A 15090-nucleotide genomic window follows, 5' to 3' on the forward strand; every position below is an offset into this window, starting at 1 on the left:
CTCCTGATGACCTCTCCCAGCGGTTTCATGTAAATGTTGAACAGCAAGGGGGACAAAATGGACCCCTGCGGTACTCCATGGCATAACTGCCATGGCGCAGAGCCATAGTCCCCCAGCACCACCTTTTGGAACCGGCCATCGAGATAGGAGCGGAACCACTGCAAAGCAATGCCTCCGACCCCCAATCCCGCAAGCCTGTCCAGAAGGATACCATGGTCGATGGTATCGAAAGCCGCTGAGAGGTCCAGGAGAACCAAAAGGGACGCACTCCCCCTGTCTTTCTCCCTGCACAGGTCATTGTACAGGGCGACCAAGGCAGATTCAGTACCGTACCCGGGTCTGAAGCCGGACTGAAATGGGTCCAGATAATCAGTTTCATCCAAGAGTGCTTGGAGTTGTCCCGCCACCACTCGCTCTAACATCTTGCCCAGAAACGGGATGTTGGCCACAGGTCTATAATTAGTGGCCATCTCTGGATCCAGTGACGCCTTCTTCAGGACCGGTCGGACTACCGCCTCCTTTAAAGGGGCAGGCACCCGACCCTCCCTCAGAGAAGCATTAATCACTTCCAAAATCCAGGTCCCAATCCCGTGCTTGGAATTATTTTAATTAATTATTTATTAACCAAGACGGGCAAGGGTCCAATAGGCAAGTGGTGGGACGTACTCGTCCAAGCACCTTGTCCACATCATCGGGCCGCAATAACTGAAATTCATCCAATAATTCTGGACCAGACGGCGGCATTGGCGTCTCCCTTAAAACCTCTGTATCAATAGTGGAATCCAGCTCGTGACGAATCTGAGCGATTTTCTCCCTGAAATGCCTGGCAAAGTCGTCACAGCGGGCCTTTGAGGGTGGATAGGCCCGATAGTGGGCTCTCAAGTGTGTTCGGTCAAATTCATCACGTGATTTCCTCCACCTACGCTCTAGCCGTCTCCCAACCTGCTTCATCGCCCTCAATTCAGGGGTATACCAAGGGGAAGAGCGGGCTCTGCCCGGTGGGAGAGGGCGCTTAGGAGGGGATGTATTTGTAGTAAGGAGTTTATTCTACAAGGAAAGACTTTCCCCCAAGTGGAGCTGTTTTCATTAAGCAAAGGTGCTTAGAAAGCAGTAAACATATCTATCCAGGATCACAAGAAATAATGCAATTAAAAATGGAATTAGAACAGCAAAAGGAACAGGGAATATTTGTTTTTTCAACGTTTCTTTCTCTTTTGGGTGGAATCAGTTACCAGAAATTGTCTTCTTGCTCTGCTAGACCTCTGGTTCCTTGGTTTCACTAAAAGCTTGTGCTTAGCAGCTGAATTATCCAAGCAAGAAGAGAACTCAGGTGGAGTATCAAAATCAGCAGGAGGTGAGAGACTGCAGTTAGATGTTCGCTGAACTATAATTTTAGTGCTTGACTGTCTGGGAAATAGCTGGCTTTCTGTAGAGCAGGATCTCAAAGGACTGTTGGTGAGCTAAACAGGAAATCAAAAAACTGTGTCAGTAGGAAACAGCTGGAGTTTTAATAATTAATTAACATTTGGACATTTCTCAGGAATGTTAAATATCTAACTTGCTAGTACTGGAACTAATGTAATATAAGAAAAGCCACAATGAATGAAAACAAGAATCCATCTTGTCCAATAGTCAAGGATGTTCAGACAATGGCCAACCAGCTGTCTGTGGGAAGTGCACAAGCAGAGCAAGTGTGAAATAGCTGTACTGCACTCATACTCCGCACCAGCTGGTTTATCGAGACATTCTTCCTAAATTAGGTACGCTGGACCTCTTTCAGCCTGAAGGCCAGATGCTACTTCAGAGAAGCCCTCACAAGACACATTGTGGAGACAGGTGGAACCAAAGGCAAAAAGTTTGGGGACAAAAATACCATTTTTTTAACCTAAATACTTTTACTGCCAGTAACTAAGCCAAAAGAGAAAGATTCTATCCTTTGTGAATGGAGAAAGGACAACAAAAAGGTTGGGATACCACCAAAAACCAGTGGTAAAGGAAAAAGGACCAAGAGAAAAAGCCATGGCCTCCTGAGGAACCCCAGGAGGGCCAGACTGGGGCCCCAGGAGGGACTGCTTTGGTCCTCAGGCCTGAGGTTCTGTCAACATATTGCCAATAAAATTCTCCATTCATCACAGTGTTTGATGCACACAATCTTTTCCCTCATTCTGAATTGATTTCCATGTTGGGAAAGAAGGCATGTACTTTGCTATATGTACAAAACTGTCAGAATGTACTTCAAATAAGTATGTGTTTCTTGATCTATGTGAATGTGAACCAAAACATACTTCCAAGTAAATGATCTAAAATACATATTTTAAAAAAGATTAAGATTAACCCCCAGCATAGGGAAACACAATGTAGAGGCAAATAAAGTACTGTGTTTATGAAGTTAAGTTGCTAAAACCCTTGGGACTATAACACAGTACATAACTTTATTTCACTCAACAAATAACAAAGAAAGTTGAATTTTTTATTCTAAATATTGAAGGCCAGCTGCTGTTCCCACTGCCATTGCCATTGCTTCTGATCACTATATCTCCATTAAAACAAAAACCCAAAATCCATGTATATACTGCCTTTTTTCCAGGGAATTCAAGACAGCACACATGGGGTTTCCATGACCCACCTAGGCATCAACCAGTGCCAAAACTGCTGCACTTCAGCAAGATGGGTGTTTCAATTGCCTTCCGAATATGCTGTAATTCACACACAAACGAAATACTGAAGCCATTCTCTATCCTTCAGTACCCAAATGGAACCACACATGATGAAGAGGGATATGTAATCAGTATGATCAGATGAACCCCAAGGTTTTCAAACAGATGAATATAAAATCTAGTAGGTCTCATATTTTATTTTATTTTATTTTATTTTATTTTATTTTAAGAGCACGTTCCTGCCACATATGGTATGTTTTGTCACAACTTTAAAAGTGTTGAGTTTAAGCCTTTTACTGCATTGGTTTATTTTTGCACTAAAAAGCAAAGTCCGGTCAAATTTATATCCATTTAATTTCTTCCTGGAGACTAAACAGAATGGTGTTCATTAATAATGAGGAATGATCCAGCCCCAAGTTCTGCATGGCCCTGAGGAGCTATTCGATTCTTGGGTTGGATCATGCATAGAGTGAAATAAATGGGACATCTGATACCCATTATTTCCTGCCATATCATACATAGATGTGATTAAAATTACCTGTTCTTCTTCTTCGCTGCTTGTTCCAGCTAAACTCAAAGAACTAAGATGCTTGTGAGAGTCAGAAAACTGTGGGGTGGAATGAGGAAAAGGTTCAGTGGTAGATGACAAAATGAGATGAGATACACACAAAGGCTACATTCTATAAAAAATATCACACAAGTTACAGGAAACATAATTTACAAACATGAATCTCTATGGAGTTCTACAAGTTAGTATGACCTCTGAAAACATAAAGAGGAGGAGAATTTTTTTTCTTTTAAGGAAGCTGATTAAATTTTCATGTGTTCCTATTTAAAGCAGTCCATAAAGAAGGGTAAATTGATTCCTGAAGAATAGGCTTCAGTAAGTGATGCTATCCTGAAATGATTTGATAAGTGTCATAGACATTTTTGTAAGAACCAGAAAATTCTCTATCTGTGCGATTTTCAAAATAACTTGCCCTTTACAATGCAGGGCCTCATTTCTTCCTTCCAAGCACTTGGCTATCCATCTACATTACAACCATTGCTACCTTTATTCTGTGTAATTTATTACGAAGTGGCAATCACTGGAAACTGCTTTCAACTGGCAAACACAATAAACAAATTACTGTTCTTTGCATTCAAAATTATGGACAATATTCAATGTTGTTGCACTAGTGGAAATGACCACTTGTATAATACAAGGCTAGTGAAACTGAAAAACAGCTGAAACTTTCAGAGTAGGAGAAGTCAGTGAAGTTCACGCAAGGGACATTTACTGATATTTTCTCCATTCTATTTATGGCAGTTTCGGTTCATGCCCTGGGTTGCACTAGTGAGCACTACCTTCTTGTTGCATTATTGGTCATTCCTGCTACTGTAATTTCTCAACTGCTGGTGAACTGCCAGTATACTACCATGTATTCTGAAAAGGCACACTGATTTATCCTACCTTTGGTGTGCTAGAAGTTAGAATTTCCTGCAGCAAAGACGTTTCTGGTGGGCTTCTGGGTAACCCATCATCTTCCGAACTCATCCCAGCATCATCCATTTTCTTTGAAGGTGTTCCACATGGAGATAAGGGACTTAATTTCCAATTCTGTTGGAGCTTCAGCTACAGTAACAAATTTCAAATATGCTTTAATAAATGTTCCCTGTTGCTGATAAGATGGATTATGCAACATATTTTATTTCTGTCTACATGAACAAGTGCTTAGCTATTTGCTTACATGGAAAAATAAGCCAGCACATAAAGCTAACAGCAGTACCAGTCATCAAAATGCAACTCTTGCTTAAAGGGGATGGATTTGGTTTCCCTGATACTGGCCTGTATCATTAGACTTTTCTTCTAATTTGCACTAAATTCTACAGCTGGATTACATTTCCCCTTGGGGTTTTTTGAAATCCTAAGGTCTGAACGTCCCCAAGTGGACTTTACTTGGCTCTCAGTAGATGAACATAGATAGGATACCTCCTGCAGTTTCAGCAATAAGAGAGTTGTGGCCTACATTAGCACATCAATTACAGTTTGATTCATTTTCCCATTCCAGGTTAACCTTTTGGGGAATCCCAGAACTAAAAATGGGCAAGGAAACATTCATATGGCAGACACAAATCCTTAAGCAGATTTTTTGCACCGGATTAAATTGGAGCTGATGACAAACTTTCTGTCAATTGTCATACTTTTGGGCTAAATGTGATTTGCCTGCAATGGCAATATGTCCAGGTGAAACATCTGTAAAAATCTAGGTTTGCACCTTTCCCTGCTTCAGAGACTCCTCTGTTTTTAGAATGGCTTCAGATGTATTGACCTATTGTTGTATAAATACTTATTGTTAGTGAATAAATAAGAAAAATAGAGTAATGAACCAGAGTAATGAATTATTGCTTTTTGTTGTTGCTAGTCCAAAGTCACGTGCGAGCCATCACAAACCCATGGACAATATTTCTCCAGGCCTTCCTGTCCTCCACCATTCCCCAGAGTCCACTTAAGCTCACACCAACTGCTTCAGTGACTCCATCTAGCCACCTCATCCTCTGCCGTCCTCTTCTTCTTTTGCCATCTATTGTTTCTGGCATTAGGCTCTTCTCCAGTGAATCCTTCCTTCTCATTAGGTGGCCAAAGTATTTGAGTTTTATCTTCAGTATCTGGCCTTCTAAAGAGCAGTCAGGGTTGATCTCCTCTAAGACTGACTGGTTTGATCTCCTTGCAGTCCAAGGGATTCGCAGGAGTCTCCTCCAGCACCACAACTCAAAGGCTTCAATCCTTTGGCACTCAGCCTTCCTTATGGTCCAACTTTCACAGCCATACATTGCAACTGGGAAAACCATAGCCTTGACTATACACACTTTTGTCGGCAGGGTGATGTCTCTGTTTTTTAGCATGCCGTCTAGATTTGCTATAGCTTTCCTCCTAAGGAGGAAGCGTCCTTTAATTTCTTGGCTGCAGGCACCATCTGTGGTGAACTTGGAGCCCATAAAAATAAAATCTGTCACTATCTCCATTTCTTCCCCATCTATTTGCCAGGAAGTGATAGGACCAGATGCCATGATCTTAGTTTTCTTAATGTTGAGTTTCAATCATAATGAATTACACTTAATGAATCGCCCTATTTCACCCAGCCAACAACAACGCCTTTACAATAAAGGCTTGACTAGGTTGGCTAACTGTCGGAAGTGTGATTACAACTGAAGTTTCCTTCACCCATATGTTCTGGCAGTGCCCAACAGCTGCCTCCTTTTGGGAGGAGGTGTAATGCAGGTGAATTTGGTATTGGAAAATTCTTCAATATTTACAGATGTACATGTTCTGCTTCCTATCTTGTTTAGTGGACTCTAATGTTAAAGTCAACGTAAATGGATTTTATGTGCTTTTATAACAGCTAAACAACTAATGTTACAGCAATGGAAAGATAAACAGCCATCTCCAATAACACAATGGATAGAGGGTCTATTGACTCATTCAGCCTTTGAATGGGAATCGTTTAGATGCTATCTCTGAACAAGTAGATAAAGGGATATTTGGCTTGCCTTTGTTGAAACTTGTACAAACTACTTCTAATGACTACTTCTAAATTCCATATATACATATAATACACAGACATATAAACTCCATATGTATTAATTGCAACTGATATACCTGACCTTTTAGGCAATCTAAACTATTTTTTCTTTTTTAATATTTTCTTTATTAGCCTTGCTTAGGTTTTGCTATAATTTTTGAAAGTCACTATAAAATGTATTTTAAAATGTATTTTTCCATCCAGAGGTGACATTTGATAATTCACTTCTTATAATGCAATTTGACCATGTCCAGACAGAGTGACATTTGATACTTTGCTTATTTACCCATGTAGTATGTAGCTGTTGGTTGCTCTGTTATCAAGGTTATCAGGAATACAGATAAATGACTCTTGATCCTGAAACCTGAGCATGAAGGTTATCTCTGATAATCATGAGTTTAGGGGACTTAGTGACAGACAACACAAGCTGAACTGCTGTGGATTTTGTCATTATTCATTATTTTGCCATATGAATGAGCAGGTAGAGAAGGTAAGGAGTGCTTGCAGGGAAAGCATGCATTGCTTGGACAAGTCTTTACTAAGCCACACCTAAGGTACTTTTTGATTTTAACTCCACACAGTAAGATGCAGCTTGATGAGCCAAGTCTACTTTGGTATTTAGGTTTCCTCTGGTGACTGCTGGCTTCACAATATTAAAATAACCATACTGAGAAATAACTGTGATAGTTGTTTAAAATGTTGCAAATTAAAGCCACCTTTATGTTACAAACAGGCAGGAAAAAGAAAACATTCTGAATCCATACATGATAATAAAACATTATTAGCACCACTGCACACATTAGTTTTACCTGCAAAGCCCTAATCCGATCAGAAACATTTTCCTGAGAAAATACTCGGACTGGCATAACAGGTTCTTGTGCTGCCTCAGGAATGAAAATGCTATCATGAGACAAAGCTCTGCTTCCCATAACACTTCCGTGCATCCTAAGAAAACAAAGGAAGCTAATAAAAATCCAGTCTTCTTAAACACTTAAGATTTTATTTTCCAAATAATGAAGCTGGGCTTCAAATGCTGACTTGACTGAGAGGATAACAGATGGAGGAATGGCTGAGAAAGGCTGCCCAGCTGTAGGAGTATCCATATTGGAAGGGATAACAATCACTTTTAAATAGCAGGAGTGAAAACAATGAGGATGCAGTGGACAAATCAGGAAGTGTGAATGCTTTGCAGCCCCAGAGAAAATGCTGGGGAATAACTCTGGGTATAATCACATCAGATACCCACACAACAATAGTCAAACCAAGACTTCCCAACACATTTTCCAGGACTGCATGAGATTCTAAGGTGCACAGTTCCACTCATGGGCTGCAATTGTTCCAGGCAACATCTTGACTGGCCCAGAGCTAGAGTCTGCCATCTTAAACCCCACATAGTCAAACCATTGAAGCTGTCCCTGCTTAAGAGCTGCCACCACTTACTCCTCTCCATACCATTACTTTCCCCAGGCAAGCTTTTTATTGAGGACTTTCTGTTGTTGTTCTTTCTGCCCTGACTTCATGTTGCTGCTTCTTTTTCCCTCATGGGGCCCCATATATCAGTCTGCCCAGATTATAATTTTAGGTGCCACAAATATGCCAACTATCTTTCTCCTGGCTATTGCATATGTTGCAGGATAATTGTATATTCTCTACAACAAACATATAGAAGAACTAGGTACTGATTAGCTATGCTACAGTGCTTTGTAATCATGTCACGGTACTTCCCCAGATAATACCTAAGATAGCTCACTGCTAATGGTATAAGTAAGAAATCCAATATGTTCTATATTGGATTTCTCAAATTTAATTTCTCAGAATCAAAACCTGCTAATGTATTTGATAAACTGCTCCATTAAATGAAGATGTTACTGAAATGAATACAAGAAAAATATAAACATGAATGAGAGCAATGGTATTCTCACAACAGCTGTTATAAATCTGCTCAATAAAGAAATATGGAAAAAGAAACTTTAAAGGTGTGTGGTAGAAGGAAGTAGAGGGATGCTGTCAGTTCAGTCTTCTTGGAGCCATTCAAGAGCTGTTTAACCAAACTAAGAAAGTGTTCTCAGAAATGCAATGAGAAGTACCAATGTGGGAAGTGTAAAGGCATCTTGAAATGTTTTGCTTGGCTTATGAAAAGTCTTTTGGCCAAGGTGAAGCTTCTACATTTGTTTTAAATTTCACTTCAGGCAAAATATAGTAATGATGAGGGGCCCCTTAACCATTTTGCTACTTTCATCAAAACTCTTCCGCTGAGTTAATTTAAAACTTTATTTATTTAAAACTTTTGTATGCCATCCCTTATGCATGGCATCTCAGGATGGCTCACAATCCTTAAAATCTTTGGCTTCCTTTAAGTCTTCTAATGAAGGACAAAAACACAAATTCATTTTGAATGTTGCTTTAATTGACACTATAATACTCTAATTATAGTGTGTGAAGTCTTCAGTATTGGTGTTTCACATCAGGTTTTCTATGTATAAGCCAGTGACACCTGAAGAAGTTGGAGGCACTTTGTTGGGTTGTTGCTTCTATATTGTAGTTTGGCGCCCCTTAGTGGCAGCATTGTGCAATATAGTCTTCACCAGCATTGCAAGGGAATATCTTGGGGGAATTAATGCAAGACATTTCTAGGTCCGAAACACTGTCTTTGCATCGTAAAATTTACTTGTGGCTTTTCCTAGATTCTCAAAGAAGTTAAATGTTAAAGCATGTGATGAAGAATCCCTTGGATATTTAATCCATGAAGAATAAGCTGGCTTTCAAAAAGGAAAAAATTGTTTTCTAAACAAGCAAAAGACAGTTTGGAAACTTACTCAAGTTCATCTTCAGAATCGTAATCCATATGCACGGACTGTGAGGCTGTGACATCACTTGTGGACTGGCACGTTTTCAGACTACAATTTTCTGAAGATGATGATGTCTCTTTCCTTTTTCTTTTCCCAAAAAACTTTTTAATAGATTTAAACTTAGACTTCTTCTTTCCTAAATAAATGTTACATAAAGAGTTATGATAATTTTTAGGAAAAGCTTTTCAGAGAGTGAATACAGAACAAACATTTGATTGACAAACAGATAGATGACAGATAACAAGAAAAGAGGCCAGTTTCTCCCAGTTGTCACTTCAACCAATGTTCTGAATGCTAATCTAAATTTGATAAATATCATCATTACCTGTGCAAATATATTGTGAGACTCTAAGATGTGGTGTGCTTTAAAAAAACTGCAATAAAGTTTATTCTACTGTTGCTGTCACATCCCAGTAACAATAACTGTAACGAACCTGTTAAGATACTCAGATAGAATCAAAATCAGGTATGGGTAATTCCACAGACTTATTATTTTTAAAAGGTGCAACTTTCTCAGAAGAAGCAAGTGTGAAGGCATGAACCAGAAATAAAAAGAAATTACCCCAATTTTGCTAAGTTGATCATTCCAACTCATAATTAAAACAATGCATATAATTCTGGCCTTAAGTAATACATTTAAAATCAGATATCAGGTAATTCTAAAATCGTTTGAATTGCATGTACTTATGGCATGTCTGAATTTACTCTTAATAAATTCCCTTCAGCAGGAGCAGATACTTGGTCCTTATTTGTCTTGACATAAGAAAACAGGCAGAAAAACATTTTTAAAAATATGCTAGGCCTGCAATGTTTAGACTGGAATTCTGTCTCTTCAGTTGGACTCGTCTCTGTGTAATCAGTTGACTGATTAAAATATTTTCTGAGAGTTTTTAATGGGGATGATAAAATACAGATAGAATAAAATACAATACAAGATTCAAAATACAAAATTTAAAACAGCTTATACATCTAGAACAATTAAAATACAAACTGGACCTGTTAAAAAAGCTGATAAAACCCATCACACATCAAATTTCAAAGAGAAAAACTCTTGGAGATTTGTATCATCATCATCATCTTCTATCCCATCCCCTACAGAACAACTCGGGATGGCTTACAATAATGGTAAGCCAAAGTCTATTGTCCAAAGCTCCTGGAGCAAAGGAAATTTGCCAATCGCTTCCCATGTGTTGCTGGGCAGAGTGAATTCCATCTCCTCCTTAATCAATAAAGTTGATAAAAGGAACCCAGTTATGCTCAAATGTGTCAATATCTATATGGTCCTTTAGATACCTAACTTGCTTCATCAGTTTCTCCAGCAAAGCCAAATTCCATACCAAGCACTCAATACTATCACCTTTCTAACTTTGGGCAAAAACTTGTCTAGCAGCTAACAACAGAAAATAAACCAGCTCTTTCTGCAAATATTCAGTATTGAATATTTCATTAGTGAAGTTAGGTAGAGCATAACCTGAACCTTGATTGTTTAGTGATTTTATTAATTTTATTTTCAATCTCTCCCCAGAAGCACTGGGCAAGAGGCATGTCCACCAATGTACCTAAGGCTCCACACCCCATTCAACATAATGGAGAGTTACTTTTAGTAATTCTTGCAAGCATCACTGGTGTGAAATACCATCTATAAATCACGTTGATTGAACTTGATATGACCCATAAGAGGATCATGTTATACATATGCTACTTTGTATTGATCAAACTCAAGTCAATATAGTTTCCTGTATGATACTTTACAAAAACTAGAGACACTTCAATAAGGGGATATTAACATAATAAATAATTCAATTCTGGCTAGAAACTGTCTGCAGGATAAATTCAGGACTACCATCTTTTGGTGATCTTTCAGCGAAATTTAGATTCACTGATTCTGGGCAGTTTGTAAATATCAGAGTTTGGAATTATGCATATTTTGCCTCTGGGTATCAAATGTATACTAGAATTGATTATTTATTAATTTCTTCAACCCACATTTCCTCTGTCTTAAGCACAGATATTTATCAAAGAATGTGATCAGATCACTCAGGTATAACTATAAATTTTAGTTAGGATTGATCTGCTACTTATACATTGCAATTTAACCCTATTTTATTACAAAACCCATGATTTGCTGAGAACAGAAAAAGTGAAATAGAGAATTATTTTTATACAAATGAGGAAACAAAACAACCATATGCAATAATGTGGGATGCTATGAAATCTGTAATAAGGGGCACATGTATAAGGGAATCAGCAACTATTCAGAAAATTTCACAACAACAAGACATACTTCTGTCAGAAGTAAAACTTTTAGAAAGGAAACGTTTAAAAACTGGGGGGGCATAAAAATCTATCATCTCTTAAAGAACAGTACTCAAAACTCTGAAAGTAAATAATATCTCAATATCACTTTAATACCTAAAACAGAAATATTATGAATTTGGGAACAGGTATTCTAAACTTTTGCCATAATTTGAGAAATATCATTTGCTCAGTTAAAGACAACCAGAACTCAGTGATTTGGGGAACTAAACTGTTTAGTTTAAGATTCTTACAGATGGGAAGCACAACCTCAGAAAGAGATATTCCCCCTTCTTTAACAAACAGGTAGAAATGCGCATTGCAAGGTACTGCATCCTGCACAGACACAAACATATATCATCTACAAACTGAGAAAAAGTGCCTATTTCCTTATCATTTAAAATACACACACACACACACACACACACATTTGTCCAATGATTTATTCAAATGTATGTGATTAATTGGCTCAGATTGCCTTAAACTGAGCAACAGCCTTGGAATACACAGAATTCCTATTGTGAAAGCCCAATAGAAGTTTGTTTTAATAGTATCCATAATAATAAATTCAGTTTAAAAAATTTTAAAAAAATTACCTGAACCTTCCTCACCAAATACATCAGTCTCCTGTAGCATGGAATCCATTATCCTTGAAAAACTCATAGAACAGTCACTAATATGGAAAAAGGAAAAAGCAATATTTAACTATTTTTGTGCAAACATATTATCAATATATTTATGTAGCCTTATTATCCAACATAAGGTTTTAATACAGCAAAAGTAATGTCCACAATCCAGTGCAAACTGTATTTATGCCTGTAGATTTTAGTCCCTCTGGTTTTGGGCTTCAAGTCCTACCAGCCTCAGTCAGCATGGAGGCTATAAGAGTTCTACATACAGAGATGCCTACACAGGCCAAGACTAAAGCTCACACAGAGATGCGGACATACAGCATACATGAGGCTTCCTCTCTGCAAATATTTGTGTGAATGCCTGGGGGAAGAGGATGAGCAACTCGGAGCAGCCCTGCCCCAGTTTACATGCTCACAGAAACCATAAACAAAGCACAAAAATACCACTGACCATGAACTATTGGTGATGTGACTGCAAAGAATGTGTGGGAAGTTGCAGAACTGCTCAACTGGTTCTGCTCATCTCTGGCCAGCTGGCCCTTTACCTATGGCTTCCCTTGTAGTGTGTCCTGTCTGCTTTCCAATTTTACATTAACTAGGGCTTGCTGACAGCGTGTATATTCCATGGAAGCATGCTGGATACAAACAAGGCTGAAATGTTGGCAAGGTGGAAATCAAAAGCAGAATTTTGGGGCAGCATCCTCCACTGCTGCTATGCCTCTTAGGGTTGCACTAGTGGTTCCTGAAATAAGCATGGAAAGAAGTAGCACTGTCCACTTCCAGAGGTGAGAAGGTCAGTGGAGTTCCTTTCTGTGAGTTCCACCAACCTGACACATTCCAGAAACACACATGTGCAGAATGAGTATAAGATTCGGTCCCAATGTTGCATGAAAGTTGCAATCTCTGCTCATGTGATGTGATTTTATCATTCCCTCCTCACCCCTAAAAACCTGCACACATCTCACTATCTGCTACATGAGGCAGATTTTGAGGCCACATGGGTAAGTGCCCTCCTCATAGTTCCCATCATAATTCGTCATAGATCTAAAGCTCTCTGGAACCTCAAGATGAGGAAATGACTGGTGCCTTCCACCATCTCTACCTAGTGAGAAGTCTGCCTGCTTGCCCCTCCCCCCTTCTCCCCCCCCCCTCTCTCTCTCTCTCTCTCTCTCTCTCTCTCTCTCTCTCTCTCACACACACACACACACACACACACACACACACAGGGGGGAGGGAGAGAGGGAGATCTGAATACAATTTTTAATCACTTTGAGGCTAAACAGTGGAAAAAATGGGTGTTATCTCAAAGGGCTAGTTTGAGACCCCTCAAGGCAGCTTGGTTTGGCTCCCCAGACCTGAGGTTTCTCACTCCTGCTTTAAACAAATTACAAACATTATTTCAGAGTCACTGGTTGTAATCTTAGAGAAAACTTGGACAACCAGTGAGGCACTGGAAAATGTGAGACAAGTAAATATTGTCCCAATTGTCCATAAGGCAGATCTAGAAAACTATACATGACTCGGCCTGATGTGAATATCAGGCAAGTGTTTAAAACAGATTAAGTGGTCAGCCTGTGACCAACCAAATTATGTATTGGTTACTTGACACATATGCAGGTTTATCAAAATTATGTCCTGCCAACCAATAATCTTTTTTTTTTTTTTTTTGGAGGGGGGAATAAGTTACTAGTCTGGAAGATCACAAGATCACTGTGGATATGGTATACCTTGATTTCAGCAAGGCATTTGATAAGGGTTCTTATTACAGCCTTCCTAACAAAATGATAGAATGCTACAACAGTTAAAAAACACTCAACCAACTGTGAATCTGTCTTAATTGCTGTGTCAACCTGCAAAGAATTCTCAAAGCAGTGGTGTAGGGCTCAGTCCTAGGCCCTCTGCTGTTCAACATTTATTATTATGGATGAAAGTGTAGAGGAGAGTCTTGAAAACGTTATTAAAAATAAAATTAGTAAGTGTGTAAAAGGAAAAACCAAAATGAAAAGGAATCAGCATGGTTTCTATTATGGTTAATGATCAGTCCTGCTTCATTACTTTTTAGAATTCTTTGAGAATGCTGAAAAACATGTGGATGGAGGTGATCCAGTAGACATTGTTTACTTGGACCTTCAAAGGGTTTTGACAGAGTCCCTTCACCAAAGACTCCTCTGCAATCTTAGCAGTCATAGACTAGGGATGTTCTCTTATGGATATGGATCAGTATCTGGTTAAAGAACAGGAATCAGAGTAAAAATAAATGGTAAATTCTCTCAATGAAGGGTTGTAAATATTGAGGTTCTACAGGGATCAACACTGGAACCAATGCTTTTCAACTTATCTGGATGATCTGGAATTTGGAGTTAGCACTAAGGTGGCCAAATTTGCTTATGATGCCAAGTGTGTTGATAGCACCAAATTATTTGGGGTAGTTAAAACAAAATAGATTTGAAAAATAGATTTGAGAGGAACTTCAAAAGGATCTCTCCAAATTGGGGAAATGGGAATAAAATGGCCAGTGTGATTCACGGTAAGCAAGTGATACCCATGGGGCCAAAAAAATCCCAGCTTCAAGTATAAGCTGATGGGAGCTAAGCTTTTGGTATATGTCCAAGAAAATTATTTTATGGTTGTGGTGGACAACTCAGTTAAAATGTCAAACCAGTGTGCCACTGCTGTGAAAAAGACAAACTCCATTATAAGGCATACTTAGGAAAGGTATTGAAAATAAAACTGCCAATATCATATTGCCCTTATGCCAATCTGCAGTGTGACAACATTTAGAATACTGATATTGCAGAGTTGGAAAAAAGTACAAAAAAGAGTAACTAAATGAAGCAGAAACCAGACGACACCTGTCAGGGATGCTGTAGTAAGATTCTTCAAAGCACAAAAGGGGTTGACTAGATTATCTCCACAGTCCCTTCCAACTCTGCAATTCATATATATGAGATTCCTATTGTTTCCTGGAACAATTCAGAAAGTGGTAATTTTTACCAATTAAGTGGTAATTTTGGTCTTAGGCTCAACATCTTATTTATTTATTATTTTTATTTAAAACAGTTATACCCCATAAAGTCTTAAGAAGGCCTCAATA

The 15090-nt window shown here is 38.7% G+C and overlaps 1 protein-coding gene across 2 annotated transcripts in view; it reads right to left on the reverse strand.

The window, feature by feature from the left end:
• Positions 1–15090, reverse strand: part of CRACDL (CRACD like) — a 55664-nt gene that overhangs the window by 17289 nt on the left and 23285 nt on the right. The window contains exons 2-7 of one of the 2 annotated variants that reach the window (XM_044433621.1): positions 11961–12037; positions 9037–9205; positions 7030–7165; positions 4111–4272; positions 3196–3264; positions 1233–1460 (exon numbers count right to left, since the gene is read on the reverse strand). In XM_044433621.1, the coding sequence (XP_044289556.1) occupies positions 1233–1460; positions 3196–3264; positions 4111–4272; positions 7030–7165; positions 9037–9205; positions 11961–12027 (831 nt within the window). In that variant the 5' untranslated portion in view covers positions 12028–12037. The remainder of the gene's footprint in view (positions 1–1232; positions 1461–3195; positions 3265–4110; positions 4273–7029; positions 7166–9036; positions 9206–11960; positions 12038–15090) is intronic. The other variant, XM_044433628.1, reaches the window with a different exon arrangement.

The sequence above is a fragment of the Varanus komodoensis genome, unplaced genomic scaffold (assembly GCF_004798865.1).
Source record: "Varanus komodoensis strain SLA01 unplaced genomic scaffold, ASM479886v1 scaffold1, whole genome shotgun sequence".
NCBI lineage: Eukaryota > Metazoa > Chordata > Lepidosauria > Squamata > Varanidae > Varanus > Varanus komodoensis.